Source organism: Haliotis rubra, unplaced genomic scaffold (assembly GCF_003918875.1).
Source record: "Haliotis rubra isolate DU_JTF1 unplaced genomic scaffold, ASM391887v1 Scf1134, whole genome shotgun sequence".
NCBI classification, from domain to species: domain Eukaryota; kingdom Metazoa; phylum Mollusca; class Gastropoda; order Lepetellida; family Haliotidae; genus Haliotis; species Haliotis rubra.
In genome coordinates this window covers 159,320-184,257 of record NW_025765042.1, presented here as the reverse complement: position 1 = coordinate 184,257, position 24,938 = coordinate 159,320, and the positions used below count along the sequence as shown (strand labels likewise).

Here is a 24,938-nt window from a genome sequence, read left to right as displayed (position 1 = left end):
ACCGAATATCTCCACACGTCCAACACTAAAACTAGGAATGACCTCTGTTTAGTCTGACTATTGATAATGACTCTTTATACGCGGTGAGCTTCCTAGAGACGAATGGAAATGAAAGTGCTCCTCGTATTTGTTTCTCCAGTATGATTAGACACAAATGTTGGACAACACCTGTTACGTTATTTGCTTAATATCGATCGTCCCTTGTGCGCATGCTCATCACAGGTATCGCCCTGCCCGTGCTGAGAAGTTGACTTGGAGCTGCAGGAGTCGACGCTGATACCCCCTCAGAAGATGGCGTGCAAACAAACACATGCCGCGAAACCTTCAGCAAACTTCCTACGTCAGTTTAGGGATTTAAAAACAAGGGATCTGAAACAAATATCAGCCACTCAGTTCATGGATGTGTGGAACCATTACGACAATGACGGTAAGTGTCCATGCCATTGCAAGTTTCAGGAAGCCAAGTCATGTGCTATTTGACAATCTGAACAAGTACTTCCTCAGTAATAACAAAAAAGTTGCAATACATTTTCTGCCCATAGTTTATGAGCCAGGGTCACCATATAGTCGTGGAGATAATTGTGTATGTAAATAGTATGCCAGATGACAAGGTAACAGAAGTCCTCGCTTCATAATCAATATATACATACATATATATTCACGTATACTGGACGACACTACCTGGGTAAGGGGAGTTTCACACAACCACTGACTCGTATACGCTACTGTGGTCTACTGGGCTTTGTGCTTTCATTGATTTTTTTGACTTGGCTTGAAAATCATTAGCAGACACCAGCAGACATTGTCATCTGCATAATGATAGATGGACTGGACTGCTAGTTTGTGGACTGTACTTGTTCTGACTTGATAAGCTCAATAAGGTGGACATCACGCCTGACAATATCCCTGCTGGGGAACATGCCTCCAGTATGGTAAACACTGTGTTTATGGCGGCAAAATGACGTGTCGTGGAACTAATGCCAAGTTTAATCAATGCGATGATAACTAGAACAAGTAATTACGGACATAATAACACTTGAATGGGATAATCAATGGTGGCAGCTGCTCTACACTAGCTAAGTTGATAACGACAGATATATGTTTATGAATGATTGTACAATAAGTGGAGTTGGGAGGGGAAGCTTGTATAGATTTGTTATCTACAAACAATGTAAACGTTGGCTGATACTGCCGTTGAGTATATATATTCATAACAGTCAATGCATGACACATCCCCGACGATTAATAGTTTTGGATTGTCCAAACAGAAGTGATTAATGCTTAAATCTAGTCCTTACACATGGTTTTCGAATGATAACATACATGATAATGCATGTGTATGTGCTATAAATATGCTATAATTACAAAAATAATGATAAATCCGTTGTGTGTGTTTAGGGAAACACATCCTATGTGATTCTACGATTGATTGTGTTATAATGCAGCCATCACGTGAGAGGGCGGTGTTGCCTCGTCGTGAATTCAGCTTCAGTCACAAGAATTGCTATAATTCCTGTAAAGCACCAGCATAGTTTGGGAGAAGATCACAGAAGATTCTAATTAGTGTACACGGACATACTTTTAAAACCACTCGAAGGTAGTAGTTGGTGTTGGTGCCAACTCGCACAGCCACCAGCCGTAATACTATGGTACAGTGTATCCATCCGTCACCTGTTTGGATAGTTGGTTTCTAACCCATACTCAAATCTTGACTTTGCAGCTACCTTTCTCAAGATGTACAGGTTTTCAAGAAACGAAAATGAGATTGGGGCATAACTGAACAAAGATTTGTAACTTGAATATGTAGAATTACACGTCCTTCGAATGAACACAGTGTGTGACAATGGACTGGTTGGCGGTGAAATCGAAGTTATCAACTTATATAGTTACGGAGCAAACACCCATGAGCACAGAGTGAAAGTCTACAAACTGACAACTGTAGTGGTATCTATGGTCTGTTATAGCTGATGTTTCTGAACGTGGTATACAAGGTCATGCTGTCTGTCCTGGTATCTGTGGTCTGTTATAGCTGATGTTTCTGAACGTGGTATACAAGGTCATGCTGTCTGTCCTGGTATCTGTGGTCTGTTATAGCTGATGTTTCTGAACGTGGTATACAAGGTCATGCTGTTTGTCCTGGTATCGGTGGTCGGTTATAGTTAATGTTTCTGAACGTGGTATACAAGGTCATGCTGTCTGTCCTGGTATCTGTGGTCTGTTATAGCTGATGTTTCTGAACGTGGTATGGAAGGTCATGCTGTTTGTCCTGGTATCGGTGGTCGGTTATAGTTAATGTTTCTGAACGTGGTATACAAGGTCATGCTGTCTGTCCTGGTATCTATGGTCTGTTATAGTTGATGTTTCTGAACGTGGTATACAAGGTCATGCTGTCTGTCCTGGTATCTGTGGTCTGTTATAGCTGATGTTTCTGAACGTGGTATACAAGGTCATGTTGTCTGTCCTGGTATTGGTGGTCGGTTATAGTTAATGTTTCTGAACGTGGTATACAAGGTCATGCTGTTTGTCCTGGTATTGGTGGTCGGTTATAGTTAATGTTTCTGAACGTGGTATACAAGGTCATGCTGTTTGTCCTGGTATCGGTGGTCTGTTATAGTTAATGTTTCTGAACGTGGTATACAAGGTCATGCTGTCTGTCCTGATATCGGTGGTCTGTTATAGTTAATGTTTCTGAACGTGGTATACAAGGTCATGCTGTCTGTCCTAGTATTGGTGGTCTGTTATAGTTAATGTTTCTGAACGTGGTATACAACGTCATGCTGTTGTAAATGGCATTGTGTAATCACGTCATGCTGTCTGTCCTGGTATCGGTGGTCTGTTATAGTTAATATTTCTGAGTGGTATACAATGCCTTGCTGTTTGGTATCGATGGCTTGTTATAGTTAAAGTTTATGTACGTAGTCAGATTGCAACAACATTCATTAATGGGCTGAGACCTAGAACATTCGTGGTGTAAGTATTTCTACTCAGAGAGTGCGTAGTCGTCTTAGTCTCCGCACACATCCGACCTACCCGACATCACAGGGGAACAAGCAGTGGTAGCCGGAGGAAGTACTAGTATTGGATTAGGCTGCAGACCATGTCAACTAGACAGACCAAGATTTGGTTCCAGTACCTTTCACTCATAGGGAGATCAAAGATCGTCCTGCCAGACTGTGACGGAGACAAAGAGGATCCTTAAGCAGCCGAACTTTTGTCAAGTATAGTAGAGCTGGGCTGGAGCGTGGCACGATAACAGGGGTGCGCCACGGGGGATGGCATCCTGGGTGTGTACGTGAGACGGACCAACCTTCAATGACAGTGTTGTTATCCTAGTCCTCATATCTCCGTTCGATCGAATACACGTGAACGAAGCTGCAGGCCGCTCACGACGCCCTGTCCATCCGGCAAATCTACAAGAACCAATGATATTACTGAAGTGTGATGCCCTTGGCAACCAACCAGACATTTATTGGGAGCATGCGACAACGGTACCAGGTTGTGATCATAATCTTACTCCCATTTGGATTATTGGTGGCCTGTTGTTTGGGTGGATCATGTCAACGTTTGGCTATTAGATATTCCTTTAAGCAATATTGTCTCTGGCTATTTCAACAGACACCCATTCTTTGACGCATTACCTTTCAAAATGATGACCCCGAGCAAGCTTTCGCTACTGTTCGCTTCCCACAGAAGACTTGGCTTCATTATATAAATATAGTGAATATCTGGGCTTACATTGTTCCCCATACACATCAGGGTGGTTATGATGAATCGATACATTTTTGTAATGTGTGTAGTAACACAATAGTAAATTTTAACAATGTATCTCACTCTCCATGCAGGTAACGGCTTTATCGAAGGTACGGAGCTGGATCAGTTCCTTTTCGAGCTTGTGACTAGCGTCAACTCCCAGGATGTCGGTCCAGAGGTGAGTCGGGCAGTCTGTAACACTGCACTCATCAACAAATAACCTTACCCTCATATCCATGACACGTCTCCTGTCACGCACACTCCCACCGAGGCAATATGTTAGGTTTTCATAATGATCTTATAATACATGTCACCTCTGTTTATGCTTTGATTGTATAATTATGTGTTGTGATGTAATATCGATGTATGCTTGTCGACATCAGCGGTACACTGGAACGATCCGTGTAACCTAGTGAGTGAGTGAGTTTAGTTTTACGCCGCACTCAGCAATAGTCCAGCTATATGGCGGCGGTCTGTCAATGATCGAGTCTGGACAGGACAACCCAGTGATCAACAGCATGAGCATCGATCTACGCAATTGTGATGCGATGACATGTGTCAACCGAGTCAGTGAGCCTGACCACCCGATCCCGTTAGTCGCCTCTTACGACAAGCATGGGTTACTGAAGACCAATTCTAATCCGGATCTTCACGGGTCCGTGTAACCCTTTCACAACTACCGGCGATGTTTCAAATTCAGATTGTTTTCAAAACCTACCTCGGCAGTAAAGGAGTGTATAATATATACAATCTATTTGTATTTTTACCCATCCTGCCCGGACGTGCTCAGTGGTGGAATGCTGAGGACTGCATTTTAGTGGTTTTTTGTTGCTGGGGGTAGCCAGGGACGAAACGTGCACGGTTTGGACGAGTGGTATCTCATGCTGAAAGACAAAACATGACCCAACCACGAGCATACGCAGCACAGATTTTTGCGCCAGTTTGTTGTCTCGGCAGTACTGTCCAGTGGCCTTTCCAAGGACAATAGGCAGCCATGTCAGTCAATATCATTACAGGCCTAACTCATGTCATGCAGTCTTAAGCTGATGATCGCCTGGTGTTCATCAGGACGACTTAAGGCACGTCCACGCTTGTCCAGGAAGTCCATAGACTCGATCATATGTATACATTACTCTTAGCGTTTCTCCGCTTCAAACACTATTACCTTCAGGCAACCATGTGTTGTTTTGAGGTCGCCGAGGAGATTAGCTGCATGCAAAATTTCTAATCGTGCGGTCAGCGGGCTCTGGTAGCCTGGCTCATGAGGACAGCGAGTTGGGCTGTTGGAAGGCTCGATTTCATCAAACCTATTTACGGATTCATCAAACCTTTAGGCAAAATCACTGGTCACACCATGTATATTTTGTATTTTATTTATTATTTGTACTTTATAATATTATCTAGTTTAGGGGAAATTATGTACTGTTATTTTGACCCAATGTGCGGCACGCCAGAGCTGAATGGCTCATCCCAACTTATGAAAAACGTGATATGAAGGATTGCTGGAGAGAAGGACCTACAATGTTAGAGTAAGAAACTTAAAGACACGAATATATGTTACTGATATCCATCCAAACTATTATATGTCATTGATCTTTCAGTTGTCATGTGCTACTTGTGTTATTGGCTTTGATCAATACAAATGAGTGTTACCTCTCTGTGATCGGTACACATATTGCAGGGAATATAAACATGAGAAGTGGACCACGTAGGGCAAATTGGGTCAGTTTGGCATACACCAGTAATAACTGACAGTGTAACTGGGTTATGCGCATTGTAAGATTACTTCGACGGACCCCATTATAGAGATTGCTACTTTTTAAAGGTCAGTTTTTTGTCATGATGAATCTGACCTTATCAACAGGTGGTGTCCCAGGCTGCCTTGGACGATGCAAAGGACCTCATGCTCAACGCCTTTGATGAAAATGGAGACGGCAAAATTGACATCACTGAGGTAAGAATAACAAGCACGCCGGCTGGCAGTATATATGATCTCAGACTCTTAATCACACTTATGCGAAGCTATATGGTCCCTCTGTTGGAGCTGTTTTTCACAGGACCAAAGGCAGCTCGACAGTATCCATGTAAATATCATGCTCATACAACAGTACTATCTCCTCCAGCTACCACTACATACATATCAGCTACAACAGTACTATCTCCTTCAGGTACCACCACATACATATCAGCTACAACAGTACTGTCTCCTCCAGCTACCACCACATACATATCAGCTACAACAGTACTATCTCCTCCAGCTACCACCACATACATATCAGGTACAACAGTACTGTCTCCTCCAGCTACCACCACATACATATCAGCTACAACAGTACTATGTCTCCTCCAGCTACCACCACATACATGCATATCAGCTACAACAGTACTATCTCCTCCAGCTACCACCACATACATATCAGCTACAACAGTACTATCTCCTCCAGCTACCACCACATATATCATATCAGCTACAACAGTACTATCTCCTCCAGCTACCCACCACATACATATCAGCTACAACAGTACTATCTCCTCCAGCTACCACCACATACATATCAGCTACAACAGTACTATCTCCTCCAGCTACCACCACATACATATCAGCTACAACAGTACTATCTCCTCCAGCTACCACCACATACATATCAGCTACAACAGTACTATCTCCTCCAGCTACCACCACATACATATCAGCTACAACAGTACTATCTCCCAGCAGCTACCACCACATACATATCAGCTACAACAGTACTATCTCCTCCAGCTACCACCACATACATATCAGCTACAACAGTACTATCTCCTCCAGCTACCAACCACATACATATCAGCTACAAACAGTACTATCTCCTCCTCCAGGTACCACCACATACATATCAGGTACAACAGTACTGTCTCCTCCAGCTACCACTACATACATATCAGCTACAACAGTACTATCTCCTCCAGCTACAACCACATGCATATCAGGTACAACAGTACTATCTCCTCCAGGTACCACCACATACATATCAGGTACAACAGTACTGTCTCCTCCACCTACCACCACATACATATCAGCTACAACAGTACTATCTCCTCCAGCTACAACTACATACATATAAGCTACAACAGTACTATCTCCTCCAGCTACCACTACATACGCATCAGCTACAACAGTACTATCTCCTCCAGCTACAACCAAATACATATCAGCTACAACAGTACTATCTCCTCCAGCTACAACTACATACATATAAGCTACAACAGTACTATCTCCTCCAGCTACCACCACATACATATCAGCTACAACAGTATTGTCTCCTCCACCTACCACCACATACATATCAGCTACAACAGTACTATCTCCTCCAGCTACCACTACATACATATCAGGTACAACAGTACTATCTCCTCCAGCTACCACCACATACATATCAGGTACAACAGTACTGTCTCCTCCAGCTACCACTACATACATATCAGCTACAGCCACAGTATCAGGTACAACAGTACTATATCTCCTCCAGCTACCACCACATACATATCAGCTACAACAGTACTATCTCCTCCAGCTACCACCACATACATATCAGGTACAACAGTACTGTCTCCTCCAGGTACCACTACATACATATCACCTACAACAGTACTATCTCCTCCAGCTACCACCACATACATATCAGCTACAACAGTACTGTCTCCTCCAGCTACCACCACATACATATCAGCTACAACAGTACTATCTCCTCCAGCTACCACCACATACATATCAGCTACAACAGTACTATCTCCTCCAGCTACCACCACATACATATCAGCTACAACAGTACTATCTCCCTCCAGCTACCACCACATACATATATCAGCTACAACAGTACTATCTCCCTCCAGCTACCACCACATACATATCAGGTACAACAGTACTATCTCCTCCAGCTACCACCACATACATATCAGCTACAACAGTACTATCTCCTCCAGCTACCACCACATACATATCAGCTACAACAGTACTATCTCCTCCAGCTACCACCACATACATATCAGGTACAACAGTACTATCTCCTCCAGCTACCACCACATACATATCAGCTACAACAGTACTATCTCCTCCAGCTACCACCACATACATATCAGCTACAACAGTACTATCTCCTCCAGCTACCACCACATACATATCAGCTACAACAGTACTATCTCCTCCAGCTACCACCACATACATATCAGGTACACAACAGTACTGTCTCCTCCAGCAGCTACCACCACATACATATCAGCTACAACAGTACTGTCTCCCTCCAGCTACCACCACATACATATCAGCTACAACAGTACTATCTCCTCCAGCTACCACCACATACATATCAGGTACAACAGTACTATCTCTGCCAGCTACCACCACATCTCCTCCAGCTACCACTACACCACATACATATCAGCTACAACAGTACTATCTCCTCCAGCTACCACCACATACATATCAGCTACAACAGTACTATCTCCTCCAGCTACCACCACATACATATCAGCTACAACAGTACTGTCTCCTCCAGCTACCACCACATACATATCAGCTACAACAGTACTGTCTCCAGCTACTCCAGCTACCACCACATACATATCAGCTACAACAGTACTATGTCCCTCCAGCTACCACCACATACATATCAGCTACAACAGTACTATCTCCTCCAGCTACAACCAAATACATATCAGCTACAACAGTACTATCTCCTCCAGCTACCACCACATACATATCAGCTACAACAGTACTATCTCCTCCAGCTACCACCAAATACATATCAGCTACAACAGTACTATCTCCTCCAGCTACCACCACATACATATCAGCTACAACAGTACTATCTCCTCCAGCTACCACCACATACATATCAGCTACAACAGTACTATCTCCTCCAGCTACCACCACATACATATCAGCTACAACAGTACTATCTCCTCCAGCTACCACCACATACATATCAGCTACAACAGTACTGTCTCCTCCAGCTACCACCACATACATATCAGCTACAACAGTACTGTCTCCTCCAGCTACCACTACATACGTATCAGCTACAACAGTACTATCTCCTCCAGCTACAACCAAATACATATCAGCTACAACAGTACTATCTCCTCCAGCTACCACCACATACATATCAGCTACAACAGTACTGTCTCCTCCAGCTACCACTACATACATATCAGCTACAACAGTACTATCTCCTCCAGCTACCACCACATACATATCAGGTACAACAGTACTATCTCCTCCAGCTACCACTACATACATATCAGCTACAACAGTACTATCTCCTCCAGCTACCACCACATACATATCAGGTACAACAGTACTATCTCCTCCAGCTACCACCACATACATATCAGCTACAACAGTACTATCTCCTCCAGCTACCACCACATACATATCAGCTACAACAGTATTATTTCCTCCAGGTACCACCACATACATATCAGGTACAACAGTACTATCTCCTCCAGCTACCACTACATACATATCAGCTACAACAATACGATCTCTTCCAGCTACTACAGTCACTGCCTAGTATCTGCGATTATTCTGTACACCACACTGTACACTCTCCATACTTCAGCCTGATTCAAATAACACGGCGCTATTTAAAACAGCCATCCAGGTGTGGTTTATGTTTCGCAACAGAGGTACATTCACGAGCACGTGTAGGTAGTCCAAGCTTGAGGTGGACTCGGACATGGATTTCTAGTCTCTCAATTGTAATTGTATTCACCAACAGTTACTGGCAACATTTGTGTGCTTTCAGTTAGCCCAGATTCTGCCGATGGAGGAGAATTTTCTGTTGTTATTTCGGCATGAACATCCTTTAGAATCCAGCGTAGAGTTCATGAAGGTAGGTGTAAACTTCCCTTAACGATTGAAAATACAACGTGGTGTTGTCAAAAGTTGGTATAAACACCCCTTAACATGTTGATAATACAACGTGGTGTTGACGAAGGTTGGTATAAACACCCCTTAACATGTTGATAATACTACGTGGTGTTGACGAAGGTTGGTATAAACATCCCTTAACATGTTGATAATACAACGTGGTGTTGATGAAGGTTGATGTAAACATCCCTTAACATGTTGATAATACAACGTGGTGTTGACGAAGGTTGGTATAAACATCCCTAACATGTTGATAATACAACGTGGTGTTGATGAAGGTTGATGTAAACATCCCTTCACATGTTGATAATACAACGTGGTGTTGACGAAGGTTGGTATAAACATCCCTTCACATGTTGATAATACAACGTGGTGTTCATTAAGGTTGGTATAAACATCTCTTCACATGTTGATAATACAAAGTGGTGTTGACGAAGGTTGGTATAAACATCCCTTAACATGTTGATAATACAACGTGGTGTTCATTAAGGCTGGTATAAACATCCCTTCACATGTTGATAATACAACGTGGTGTTGACGAAGGTTGGTATAAACATCCCTTAACATGTTGATAATACTACGTGGTGTTCATTAAGGCTGGTATAAACACCCCTTAACATGTTGATAATACAGCGTGGTGTTGACGAAGGTTGGTATAAACATCCCTTCACATGTTGATAATACAACGTGGTGTTGACGAAGGTTGGTATAAACATCCCTTCACATGTTGATAATACAACGTGGTGTTGACGAAGGTTGGTATAAACATCCCTTAACATGTTGATAATACAACGTGGTGTTGACGAAGGTTGGTATAAACATCCCTTAACATGTTGATAATACTACGTGGTGTTCATTAAGGCTGGTATAAACATCCCTTCACATGTTTATAATACAACGTGGTGTTGACAAAGGTTGGTATAAACATCCCTTCACATGTTGATAATACAACGTGGTGTTGACGAAGGTTGGTATAAACATCCCTTAACATGTTGATAATACAACGTGGTGTTGACGAAGGTTGGTATAAACACCCCTTAACATGTTGATAATACTACGTGGTGTTGATGAAGGTTGATGTAAACATCCCTTAACATGTTGATAATACAACGTGGTGTTGACGAAGGTTGGTATAAACATCCCTTCACATGTTGATAATACAACGTGGTGTTGATGAAGGTTGATGTAAACATCCCTTCACATGTTGATAATACAACGTGGTGTTGACGAAGGTTGGTATAAACATCCCTTCACATGTTGATAATACAACGTGGTGTTCATTAAGGTTGGTATAAACATCTCTTCACATGTTGATAATACAAAGTGGTGTTGACGAAGGTTGGTATAAACATCCCTTAACATGTTGATAATACAACGTGGTGTTCATTAAGGCTGGTATAAACATCCCTTCACATGTTGATAATACAACGTGGTGTTGACGAAGGTTGGTATAAACATCCCTTAACATGTTGATAATACTACGTGGTGTTCATTAAGGCTGGTATAAACACCCCTTAACATGTTGATAATACAGCGTGGTGTTGACGAAGGTTGATATAAACATCCCTTCACATGTTGATAATACAACGTGGTGTTGACGAAGGTTGGTATAAACATCCCTTCACATGTTGATAATACAACGTGGTGTTGACGAAGGTTGGTATAAACATCCCTTAACATGTTGATAATACAACGTGGTGTTGACGAAGGTTGGTATAAACATCCCTTAACATGTTGATAATACTACGTGGTGTTCATTAAGGCTGGTATAAACATCCCTTCACATGTTTATAATACAAAGTGGTGTTGACAAAGGTTGGTATAAACATCCCTTCACATGTTGATAATACAACGTGGTGTTGACGAAGGTTGGTATAAACATCCCTTAACATGTTGATAATACTACGTGGTGTTCATTAAGGCTGGTATAAACATCCCTTAACATGTTGATAATACAACGTGGTGTTGACGAAGGTTGGTATAAACATCCCTTCACATGTTGATAATACAACGTGGTGTTGACGAAGGTTGGTATAAACATCCCTTAACATGTTGATAATACAACGTGGTGTTGACGAAGGTTGGTATAAACATCCCTTAACATGTTGATAATACAACGTGGTGTTGACAAAGATTGGTATAAACATCCCTTCACATGTTGATAATACTACGTGGTGTTGACGAAGGTTGGTATAAACATCCCTTAACATGTTGATAATACAACGTGGTGTTGACGAAGGTTCGTATAAACATCCCTTAACATGTTGATAATACTACGTGGTCTTCATTAAGGCTGGTATAAACATCCCTTCACATGTTTATAATACAACGTGATGTTGACAAAGGTTGGTATAAACATCCCTTCACATGTTGATAATACAACGTGGTGTTGACGAAGGTTGGTATAAACATCCCTTAACATGTTGATAATACTACGTGGTGTTCATTAAGGCTGGTATAAACATCCCTTCACATGTTGATAATACAACGTGGTGTTGACGAAGGTTGGTATAAACATCCCTTAACATGTTGATAATACAACGTGGTGTTGACGAAGGTTGGTATAAACATCCCTTAACATGTTGATAATACAACGTGGTGTTGACGAAGGTTGGTATAAACATCCCTTAACATGTTGATAATACTACGTGGTCTTCATTAAGGCTGGTATAAACATCCCTTCACATGTTTATAATGCAACGTGATGTTGACAAAGGTTGGTATAAACATCCCTTCACATGTTGATAATACAACGTGGTGTTGACGAAGGTTGGTATAAACATCCCTTAACATGTTGATAATACTACGTGGTGTTCATTAAGGCTGGTATAAACATCCCTTCACATGTTGATAATACAACGTGGTGTTGACGAAGGTTGGTATAAACATCCCTTAACATGTTGATAATACAACGTGGTGTTGACGAAGGTTGGTATAAACATCCCTTAACATGTTGATAATACAACGTGGTGTTGACGAAGGTTGGTATAAACATCCGTTAACATGTTGATAATACAACGTGGTGTTGACGAAGGTTGGTATAAACATCCCTTAACATGTTGATAATACAACGTGTTGTTGACGAAGGTTGGTATAAACATCCCTTCACATGTTGATAATACTACGTGGTGTTGACGAAGGTTGGTATAAACATCCCTTAACATGTTGATAATACAACGTGGTGTTGACGAAGGTTGGTATAAACATCCCTTAACATGTTGATAATACTACGTGGTGTTCATTAAGGCTGGTATAAACATCCCTTCACATGTTGATAATACAACGTGGTGTTGACGAAGGTTGGTATAAACATCCCTTAACATGTTGATAATACAACGTGGTGTTGACGAAGGTTGGTATAAACATCCCTTAACATGTTGATAATACAACGTGGTGTTGACGAAGGTTGGTATAAACATCCCTTCACATGTTGATAATACTACGTGGTGTTAACGAAGGTTGGTATAAACATCCCTTAACATGTTGATAATACAACGTGGTGTTGACGAAGGTTGGTATAAACATCCCTTAACATGTTGATAATACTACGTGGTGTTCATTAAGGCTGGTATAAACATCCCTTCACATGTTGATAATACAACGTGGTGTTGACGAAGGTTGGTATAAACATCCCTTAACATGTTGATAATACAACGTGGTGTTGACAAAGGTTGGTATAAACATCCCTAACATGTTGATAATACTACGTGGTGTTCATTAAGGCTGGTATAAACATCCCTTCACATGTTGATAATACAACGTGGTGTTGACGAAGGTTGGTATAAACATCCCTTAACATGTTGATAATACAACGTGGTGTTGACAAAGGTTAGTATAAACATCTCTTCACATGTTGATAATACAACGTGGTGTTGACGAAGGTTGGTATAAACATCCCTTAACATGTTGATAATACAACGTGGTGTTCATTAAGGCTGGTATAAACATCCCTTCACATGTTGATAATACAACGTGGTGTTGACGAAGGTTGGTATAAACATCCCTTAACATGTTGATAATACAACGTGGTGTTGACGAAGGCTGGTATAAACATCCCTTCACATGTTGATAATACAACGTGGTGTTGACGAAGGTTGGTATAAACATCCCTTAACATGTTGATAATACAATGTGGCGTTGACGAAGGTTTGGTTAGACGATCTATCAGTACAGTGATTTACGGGGATTTTAGTGGAGAAATGTTATTTTAGCATCTGAATACCCAGATATGTTTTTAGCCTGGTTTATGTTTTTGTTTGTGTTTATCTCCAGATCTGGCGCCAGTATGACACTGACCACAGCGGCTACATTGAGGCAGACGAACTCAAGGTAGGAGACAAAACATCTGCATATCGTGGGAAGTGCAAGCATTGGGTTTTTGTTTGGAGTCAGAGAAAATAAAATCACATTATACTTGGCGTTTCACATTTTCCCTGTGACTGTTGGTTTGGGATTTATTTATATTTTTGCTTGTTTCAGAATTTTCTTTACGACCTACTCAAGCAGTCCAAAAAGGAAAGAGAAGTTTCTGAAGAACAGCTCATCACATACGCTGATACGATGGTATGTCGCTAGGACAGCTCATGGCATAGGCGGTTACGTTGTTACGTACTAGGACAGCTCATGACATAGGCGGTTACGTTGTTGCGTACTAGGACAGCTCATGGCATAGGCGGTTATGTTGTTGCGTACTAGGACAGCTCATAGCATAGGCGGTTACGTTGTTATGTACTAGGACAGCTCATGGCATAGGCGGTTACGTTGTTACGTACTAGGACAGCTCATGGCGTAGGCGGTTACGTTGTTAGGTACTAGGACAGCTCATGGCATATGCGGTTACGTTGTTATGTACTAGGACAGCTCATGACATAGGCGGTTACGTTGTTATGTACTAGGACAGCTCATGGCATAGGCGGTTACGTTGTTACGTACTAGGACAGCTGATGGCATATGCGGTTACGTTGTTACGTACTAGGACAGCTGATGGCATATGCGGTTACGTTGTTATGTACTAGGACAGCTCATGGCATAGGCGGTTACGTTGTTGCGTACTAGGACAGCTGATGGCATATGCGGTTACGTTGTTATGTACTAGGACAGCTCATGGCATAGGCTGATGTTACATACGTTCATTATATAAACAGTTGTCCTAGAATATCGATTATAACTCAGTCACTCACCTCATCTACAAAATGAATAAAGCATTGTTTCAACAATCATCATTTTCATGACAGCAGCAAAGCGATATTGTTGTGTTCATCAATACATTTGTCTGTGTAAAACTAATTGCACTTATCGTTATGGTAGAGTGCACCCTCGACTGTCTCCACTGCGTGTCACCATGGTGACGACAGTCGTTAAACTCAATACATGATGATATACCACCTTTAGTAATCCATATTTACTCTACTAAATAAAACTTTCTAGGCAATTTTTTTAATGTTAAGTTCATCAATAATTAGTTTCAATCATTGTCCCCATTATTCAATGGAAATGTGGCATTTCAATTAAGATTCTTAAGGATAAGCTTTCGATTCCTAAGTGGAACGAATAACATCTGCAGCTGAGTGCAATCTACCTTTGTATCCATTGACCAACAAAACAAGAACAGTGTGTCTGGAAGACCTTCTCCCTGCGGAACCGAATGGCTTCACATGTAATGTGTTGACACCTGTTACAGAAGTCAGTGCGTGACTCAGAGATGTATTATTATAATAGATGTAACAGAAGTCAATGCATCACTCTACCATGTCCAGATGTTACAGCAATAAACGGTCAGTGTGTCACAGTCGTCTCCTGATTTTACATCTGTTACAGATTTCAGAGCGTAACACAGACATGACATGTCATCACATCTGTTAGAGAGAACAGTGTGTCACTCAGGCATGACATGTCATCACATCTGTTACAGAAGACAGTGTGTCACACAGACATGATATGTCATCACATCTGTTGCAGAGGACAGTGTGTCACACAGACATGATATGTCATCACATCTATTACAGAGGACAGTGTGTCACACAGACATGACATGTCATCACATCTATTACAGATTACAGTGTCACACAGACATGACATGTCAGTTAGAGAGGACAGTGTGTCACACAGACATGATATGTCATCACATCTGTTACAGAGGACAGTGTGTCACACAGACATGATATGTCATCACATCTGTTACAGATTACAGTGTCACACAGACATGACATGTCAGTTAGAGAGGACAGTGTGTCACACAGACATGACATGTCATCACATCTGTTACAGAGGACATTGTGTCACACAGACATGATATGTCATCACATTTGTTACAGAGGACAGTGTGTCACACAGACATGATATGTCATCACATCTGTTGCAGATTACAGTGTGTCACACAGTCTATTCCTATTTCTCAAAAAACGAACGAACACGAAACTCGATGATGAAACAAAACGATCAAATATCATCAGCTAGAATCACCAATACCCAACCTATTTGTGTGTCAATGTCACCTTATGTGACCTTATGGTCCCTCAGTTTCACACTGCAATGTGTGGCGAGAAACAACAGAAAACCAACATATAGTTATAGATGATAGTCCAGTATAGTCCAGTGTGCGTGTGTGCGTGCGTGCGTACGTACGTGCGTGTGTGTGTGTGTGCGCGTGCGTGCGTGCGTGTGTGTATGTGTGTGTGTATGTAACCATTTTCTTCCTCTGCATGTTGAATCTTAGCCATAGCCTTGTGAATAAGGAATTATACTGTATCCAGATTTACAAAAAATGTTCCTTCTATTATTTGCAGATGGTCTTATATTTATGTGTGAAGACAACTAGTGCCACAGTAGGAATTCATTATACTCTCATCGTTTAAAAATCAATGGCAATTAAATTTCGAACTGTTCAATTCTAGGGTTATTGTATTCCTTTGGGCGGTTTTGTAAGACGAAGTAGGAAGTATCCCTTCAGTTATAGAGTTGATGATGTCGTGTGGACATTCATCCGGAAATGTGTCGTTATCCAAAGATCGATGCAACTGAATATATTTCTTTGTTTGTAAAAGGTATGATAGATACAGGTACATCAATTTTGATTGCATGGGTCAAATCTTTAACAACAGGCACGCACACACTTGCCTGTACAATCATGTGGTGGTAATCGTCGAGGTGGTGTAGCGATAAGAAGCAGTCGTATTTGTAGTAGTTATGAGAGTAGTATTAGTTGTGGTGATAGTAAAAACAAATTTGTAGCAGAAGCAGTAGCAGTAGCCGTAGCAATGGTATTAGCAGTACTTAATCCTGTTTTCGTCTTGATTGTCTTGCAGCTTCAGATGTTTGACCGGAACAAAGATGGGAAGCTACAACTGAGTGAAATGGCAAAGTAAGTAAGGTATTTCGATGATTTCAGTAAAAAGCTATGTTCTCAGATATGAGAAACATGTAAACACCCACAGACGAATGGATTAGTAGGTGAGAGAAACACAGAAATACCCACAGCATAGTGGGATAGTAGCTTAAAGAAACACGTAAATAGGAGCTGGATTGTACCTAAGGAAAACACGGAAGTAGATACAGAGGAAGGAACTTGAGAGATACGTAAATACCAACAGAGGAGCTGGATTGTACCTAAGGAAAACACAGAAGTAGATACAGAGGAAGGATCTTGAGAGATACGTACATACCCACATAGGAGCTGGATTGTACCTAAGGATAACACGGAAGTAGATACAGAGGAAGGAGCTTGAGAGATACGTAAATACCAACAGAGGAGCTGGATTGTATCTAAGGAAAACACGGAAGTAGATACAGAGGAAGGATCTTGAGAGATACGTAAATACCCATATAGGAGCTGGATTGTATCTAAGGAAAACAGGGAAGTAGATACAGAGGAAGGAGCTTGAGAGGTACGTAAATACCAACAGAGGAGCTGGATTGTACCTAAGGAAAACACGGAAGTAGATACAGAGGAAGGATCTTGAGAGATACGTAAATACCAACAGAGGAGCTGGATTGTATCTAAGGAAAACACGGAAGTAGATGCAGAGGAAGGAACTTGAGAGGTACGTTAATACCCATATAGGAGCTGGATTGTATCTAAGGAAAACAGGAAAGTAGCCCCAGAGGAGCCAGAATGAAGTTGAAAGTAAAGTAAATACCCACAAAGGAGCTGGACTGTACCGAGCGTAGCACTTTAGGGAAACACGGACATGCCTGCAGACGAGTAAGGAAGCAGCTAACAAGCAGAAACATGGAAATAACCACAAAAGGCCTGGAGTTACACAAAAATAGTCGCAGGAAGCAGCTAGGATAGATGGAAATACTTGGGCAACATGGGCTTGTAGGTGACGATGAGGCAGGTGGAAATACTTGGGCAACATGGGCTTGTAGGTGACGATGAGGCAGTTGGAAATACTTGGGCAACATGGGCTTGTAGGTGTCGATGAGGCAGGTGGACATACTTAGGCAACATTGGGTTGTAGGTGACGATGAGGCAGGTGGAAATACTTGGGCAACATTGGGTTGTAGGTGACGATGAGGCAGGTGTACATACTTGGGCAACATTGGGTTGCAGGTGACAATGAGGCAGGTGGACATACTTGGGCAAAGTGGGCTTGTAGGTGACGATGAGGCAGGTGGAAATACTTGGGCAACATGGGCTTGTAGGTGACGATGAGGCAGGTGGAAATACTTGGGCAACATTGGGTTATAGGTGACGATGAGGCAGATGGAAATACGAGGGCAACATTGGGTTATAGGTGACGATGAGGCAGGTGTACATACCTGGGCAACATTGGGTTGTAGGTGACGATGAGGCAGATGGAAATACGAGGGCAACATTGGGTTATAGGTGACGATGAGGCAGGTGGACATACTTGGGCAACATTGGGTTGTAGGTGACGATGAGGCAGGTGGAAATACCTGGGCAACATTGGGTTGTAGGTGACGATGAGGCAGGTTGAAATACCTGGGCAACATTGGGTTGTAGGTGACGATGAGGCAGGTTGAAATACCTGGGCAACATTGGGTTGTAGGTGACGATGAGGCAGCTTGAAATACCTGGGCAACATTGGGTTGTAGGTGACGATGAGGCAGGTGGACATACTTGGGTAACATTGGGTTGTAGGTGACGATGAGGCAGGTTGAAATACCTGGGCAACATGGACTTGTAGTTGACGATGAGGCAGGTTGAAATACCTGGGCAACATTGGATTGTAGGTGACGATGAGGCAGGTGGACATACTAGGGCAACATTGGGTTGTAGGTGACGATGAGGCATGTTGAATTTCGAGGGCAATATTGGGTTGTAGGTGACGATGAGGCAGGTGGAAAAACGAGGGCAACATTGGGTTGTAGGTGACGATGAGGCAGGTGAAAATACGAGGGCAAAGTGGGCTTGTAGGTGACGATGAGGCAGATGGAAATACGAGGGCAACATTGGGTTATAGGTGACGATGAGGCAGGTGGAAATACGAGGGCAACATTGGGTTGTAGGTGACGATGAGGCAGGTTGAAATACCCGGGCAACATTGGGTTGTAGGTGACGATGAGGCAGGTGAAAATACGAGGGCAAAGTGGGCTTGTAGGTGACGATGAGGCAGATGGAAATACAAGGGCAACATTGGGTTGTAGGTGACGATGAGGCAGGTGGAAATACGAGGGCAACATTGGGTTGTAGGTGACGATGAGGCAGGTTGAAATACTTGGGCAACATTGGGTTGTAGGTGACGATGAGGCAGGTGGAAATGCTTGGGCAACATTGGGTTGTAGGTGACGATGAGGCAGGTTGAAATACCTGGGCAACATTGGGTTGTAGGTGACGATGAGACAGGTTGAAATACCTGGGCAACAGTGGGTTGTAGGTGACGATGAGGCAGGTGGAAATATCTGGGCAACATTGGGTTGTAGGTGACAATGAGGCAAGTGGAAATACGAGGCCAACATTGGGTTGTAGGTGACGATGAGGCAGGTGGTAATACCTGGGCAACATTGGGTTGTAGGTGACAATGAGGCAGGTGTAAATACCTGGGCATCATTGGGTTGTATGTAATGGTGAGATAAATGGAAATACCTGTGAAATATTCAAGGTCCATTTTGGTTTGTAGTGGATAAAGATATAGATGGGTTGTAGGTAATTGTGAGATAGATTGGATTGGGTAACATGGTGTTGCAGGTGATGAATTGCGGCCACCAAGGAAGGGGCAAAAGAACGTTATCACCGACTTCACTTGACCACTTGACCAAAAATAGTAACAAAGACATATGTGAGATTTATCATAATTATTTTACAAACAGAAATCATTTTCCAATAATTTGACTAAAACTTCATTGTAATACTGGGCTTGCATTTGCCGCAATTCATTAAGAAAGACTCAAGGGGTCCAAGATCAGGGCTAAGACACACGTTAACGTTGTGCAGGTATTCTCAAACAATTCTGGCTGTGTGATGCCTTGCGTAGTCATGCTGCAAAATGACTCCTCTTGGCTGTTGTCGAACTAAGGGCACCACAAAACATCTCAACATTTCATCCCTGTATGGCCGGACATTCAGTTTTCATTTGTTGTTCTCAGGCCACATATGCCGCCCCATACCATGACGCCCCCTCCATCTAACAGATGAACTTCTGAACGCAGTTTGGCCCCAGTTGCTCACCTTTACGTCGTCTGTTATCCGTTCTTAACAGACTGAACTGACTTTCATCTTTATAAACTACTCTCTCTCTCTCTCTCTCTCGTCAACGTCGCTGTCACCGACGTACAGTTCGTGCCATTGCAGTCTGCGTTAACGATGTAGACCAGTCAAGGCCATTCCAAGGAAGGGGCGGTAGGATCGTATACCAGCCATACCAAGTCCTCGAAGGACTGTGCGTCTGTTGATGGCGTGTCCTAGTACTGTCGCCGTCACGAATCTATTCTGGAGGTGTATCTGCCGGATGTAGCGGGCTTCGGCCGATGTCGTGAATCTTGGTCTTCCCCCCATCTTGGGCGGTCCTGGTCTGGCCTGTTTGCTGGTAGCGGTTTATCAATTTGCTGATGGTGACCTGCAGGCTGACGTTGTGGTGCCCCCGTATCGGCCATGCCGATCACCCTGTTTCGTTGCCCTTGCGTAACTCTTGACATATTCGTGATGGTTTTGTTTTGGTTACTGCATGCTTGACCAACAATCATGCCACAATCATGCACGTGCATTTGGACCAATGTCCCACATTTACGTTTTTCACTTTTAATGCACGATTCGTACGAAGTTTTTGGACAGCTGCATTGTTATCTGGACCGTGTTGCGTTTTTGTGAATGTTTTCTGCTTGGGTTCAAACCTGTGCCAGTATTTTTGTTTTTTATACAATTATTTTAAAAGTGGTAACTTTCTTTTTGCCCGGTAGTTTACATCTAACTAGCTGACTGCCGATCAAGTTCTGCCAAAACCGTAGAGAATATATTCAGACTTAAGCATGTATCATGACATATGTGTACATATGTATGTATTTGATTACCATTTCACTGCAGATGATAATGATGATTATGATTGTTTACATATTATATCAAATATTAACACATAAAAGTGACAAAAACGCTTTGTTTCAGACTTCTACCAGTGAAAGAAAACTTCCTTTGTAGACCGATTTTCAAAGTGAGTATGGCAGTCTTATTCCTTTTCTGAAGACAGGAATTGCTGTGGAGAGCGAAATCACAGGATCCAATTATCATTTGTTCGAATCGGACTTATAGTCATCGTTTTGTCAGCACGATATACCTGCTCGTGGGTTGCCCAATATCTAGTATCAACTATTCTAGGAAAACGGATGGTTTTCCACATTTAGCTATTGCAGTACATTCCTTGTGTTTCTTCTGATCACAGAGTGCCTCTACACTGACAAAGGAAGACGTGGAGCAGGTGTTCGCCTTATACGACAGGGTGAGGTCATCTTGTAATCTTTGCTTGGCTATGTCTTACGTTGGTAACACCTGTGTATAAAACACACCACTTACTGGAATGGGATAGTATGTGTAACCCATTACATTATGTGTTGTGTTTATACATTAAAGGTAAACGCTTTGTTTACTTCAGTATGTGTGTGTGTCTCTCTCACATTTACTACTCATGGTTTGCTAAGGATCACCGCTTTAAAAGGTAATGAGTCACATCTTGTGCATCTGTTGAACTAGACAAGACAATATTGACTCATACTCTCCCGTACGTGTCTGCACACTTCCCTGATGGACATTGTTCCACCCTGCAGTAACAGTATTGTTGAGTTTGTGGACCTGGTTCCATATATGTTCGATACAGCCTTGGTCTGGTGAACCAGCAGACCTCTCCGAGCGTCCATTGCTCTCTTGAAGTAGTACAGCGTTAATGATTCACTGGGATGAAGTCCGTTTGATCTAGTGTACGGTCTCTACAGACTGCAATGGCGGTCACGTTTGGCTACGCTGAACGCTTTCTCCATGTCTCCACCACACTCGGGCACGACAATCTGTGAACTCTTGATCATGGGAGCCCAGTCCTAGTCTGTCCAACCAAAGACGTATATAAATATACGTCCTTGCTCCAACTGGCAATCCCTATCCAAACGTGCCTTCGTGTGATCAGTGGGTCAGCGGTATGTGAATGCATGCCCTCCTTGAGCGAAGACCAGAGAGGACTACGCACTGTAGAAAGTTTAGCGCCGCTTGCTTCAAGCAGAAGGTACATTTCTTCCCGCTGTGAGGTCGAACACCTGTGTCGATGACCAGCTTGTCGCCAAGCAACTGATCCAAGCGTCTGGTATCGATTCCATGTCCAGATCACACTTGTACCGACAAAAGAGACGATTCAACGTGACATTTGTGTTGACCAGGTCTCAAGCATTCTATGCATCTGAATAATTCTTCTGTCTTTAACTCTGAGGGGGCATACAGCATTCAGTTGTTTCAATTATCAGTAGCACATGCTGTTTTTCTTTCTGATATGATGTATAACGATTCTGTTGCCATACGTCAAAACACAAGGACCTCGTGTCCATGACACCACATGCTTCTGTCCGCTTCTCAGGAAACTAAGGTCCCGTACAGGTTACCCAGTCATTGCATAGGGGTAAGTTTAAACGTTATATTTTAGAACAAACCGTTGCATGCCAGTCCTAGGGACTGATCAGAATGCTGGAGTTGAGTTATGTTGTTTGTGATGCAGGACCATAATGAAACGATCGAGAATGATGAACTGCATGGGTTCCTGAAGGATTTGATGGAACTGGTTCAAGAAGTAAGCTATATTTTATGTCTTTATCTTTAATTTATATAACCATTTCTTCTTATGCTCTGATGTGAATTACATGTCTCATTAATATATGTTTATACACACTATTCTCGACATGTAATTCCACTGTCCCTTTGAAAGTGATCTTTGTTTGTGCCCAACGATCAAAATAATAATCTCATGATCTTTTGAGTTGTGTTATTTCTTTCAAGGATTACGACGCGGATGATTTGGCTGACTTGAAAGACTTACTGCTATTCTCCTGTGAAAACAAGGAGGGCAAAATTAACAAGGAGGAGCTGACAGTTGTTCTGATGAACAGACAAGAAGAGTGCCGTAAAGGACTTGCGGCATCCATAAGCCAGGATCCCAACTGACAAGCAGATCTACCATGGCCTTCATTATGACAGCTCTTCCATGCAACATGCACCTGTTTATAACCCTGGTTCAGTGTGACAGCTGTAGGTGAACTGTGTCCGTGCTGTACGTTTGACCTATAGTCAGCTGTGAGGACTGAACCACTTACTCGGATAATTGTGCCTACCTTTACACACTGCTACATGGCGTGGGTTTTTCTTCACGAATTCCTCCCATACTGAACTTCTTTCAATTAAAACACAGTATGTGCTGCTTCAAGCGTGTGACTCTTTGGGTGATGTGCATATATTTTATTTGCTTTCCAACAAACCATACAGTTCTTAAATGTTGAATAAATTGATATGAAAAGAATCCGAGAATTTGTAATCGGCTATCAAAGAGTGGTATTGTGTGAGGGAAACTAAACATTGCGACAAGAAGAAATGCTCCCTTTATAGTCTCTGTGCATGTATGTTATGAACAACGAGGAGAGTTCTATGAATATACAAGCAAGTGATGTACAATACTGAAGGCAAGGCTATAGCGGTGTTAGTAGCTACACCGAAACGTAATTTTAAAGAAGTTGTATATCCATAGAACTCTCCTCGTTGTTCATTACACCAACTTCTAAAATGCCACTCAAAGAATGATATGTATGCTTGACACAAAGCGGCGAAGAAACTCCATATGTCAGACAACTCAAACGTCTGCGTCTATGTAGAATGGATATACACTACATACATTATTATTATTTTTATTATATGGGTATTTATATAGCGCTATAGTCCATCCTATGTGCATGCTCAAAGCGGTTTGTTTTCTCCATCGATCATTGGATGATAATCTTAACGACACATCGTATTTTTCAATCATAGGCTTCATACAACTCGTGCTGACGTTGCCCTTTAGTGGCTCAGACACCCACTGGCTACACATAAAGTGGCTCAGACACTGTATACACTGTATACACTACACGTAAAGTGGATCAGACACACTGGTATGTAGACACTGTATACACTACAGACACACTGTAAACACTGTATACACTACACACGTAAAGTGGATCAGACACACTGGTATGTAGACACTGTATACACTACACACGTAAAGTGGATCAGACACACTGGTATGTAGACACTGTATACACTACACACGTAAAGTGGATCAGACACCCTGGTATGTAGACACTGTATACACTACACACGTAAAGTGGATCAGACACACTGGTATGTAGACACTGTATACACTACACACGTAAAGTGGATCAGACACACTGGTATGTAGACACTGTATACACTACACACGTAAAGTGGATCAGACAACCTGGTATGTAGACACTGTATACACTACACACGTAAAGTGGATCAGACACACTGGTATGTAGACACTGTATACACTACACACGTAAAGTGGATCAGACACACTGGTATGTAGACACTGTATACACTACACACGTAAAGTGGATCAGACACACTGGTATGTAGACACTGTATACACTACACACGTAAAGTGGATCAGACACACTGGTATGTAGACACTGTATACACTACTACACGTAAAGTGGATCAGACACACTGGTATGTAGACACTGTATACACTACACACGTAAAGTGGATCAGACACACTGGTATGTAGACACTGTATACACTACACGTAAAAAGTGGATCAGACACACTGGTATGTAGACACTGTATACACTACACGTA

At 42.3% G+C, this 24,938-nt stretch overlaps 1 protein-coding gene across 1 annotated transcript; it reads left to right on the top strand.

Annotated features, from left to right (window-relative positions):
- Nucleotides 1–203: 203 nt before the first annotated feature.
- LOC124292124 (calbindin-32-like) lies at nucleotides 204–23,604 on the top strand. Its single transcript, XM_046729179.1, has 11 exons — nucleotides 204–427; nucleotides 3,843–3,928; nucleotides 5,615–5,704; nucleotides 9,537–9,623; nucleotides 13,934–13,990; nucleotides 14,141–14,224; nucleotides 16,966–17,021; nucleotides 21,222–21,267; nucleotides 21,496–21,552; nucleotides 22,810–22,881; nucleotides 23,088–23,604. The coding sequence occupies exons 1-11, from the start codon at nucleotides 292–294 to the stop codon at nucleotides 23,250–23,252; spliced, it is 936 nt and encodes a 311-aa protein (XP_046585135.1). The 5' UTR covers nucleotides 204–291; the 3' UTR covers nucleotides 23,253–23,604.
- The last annotated feature ends 1,334 nt before the right edge of the window (nucleotides 23,605–24,938 follow it).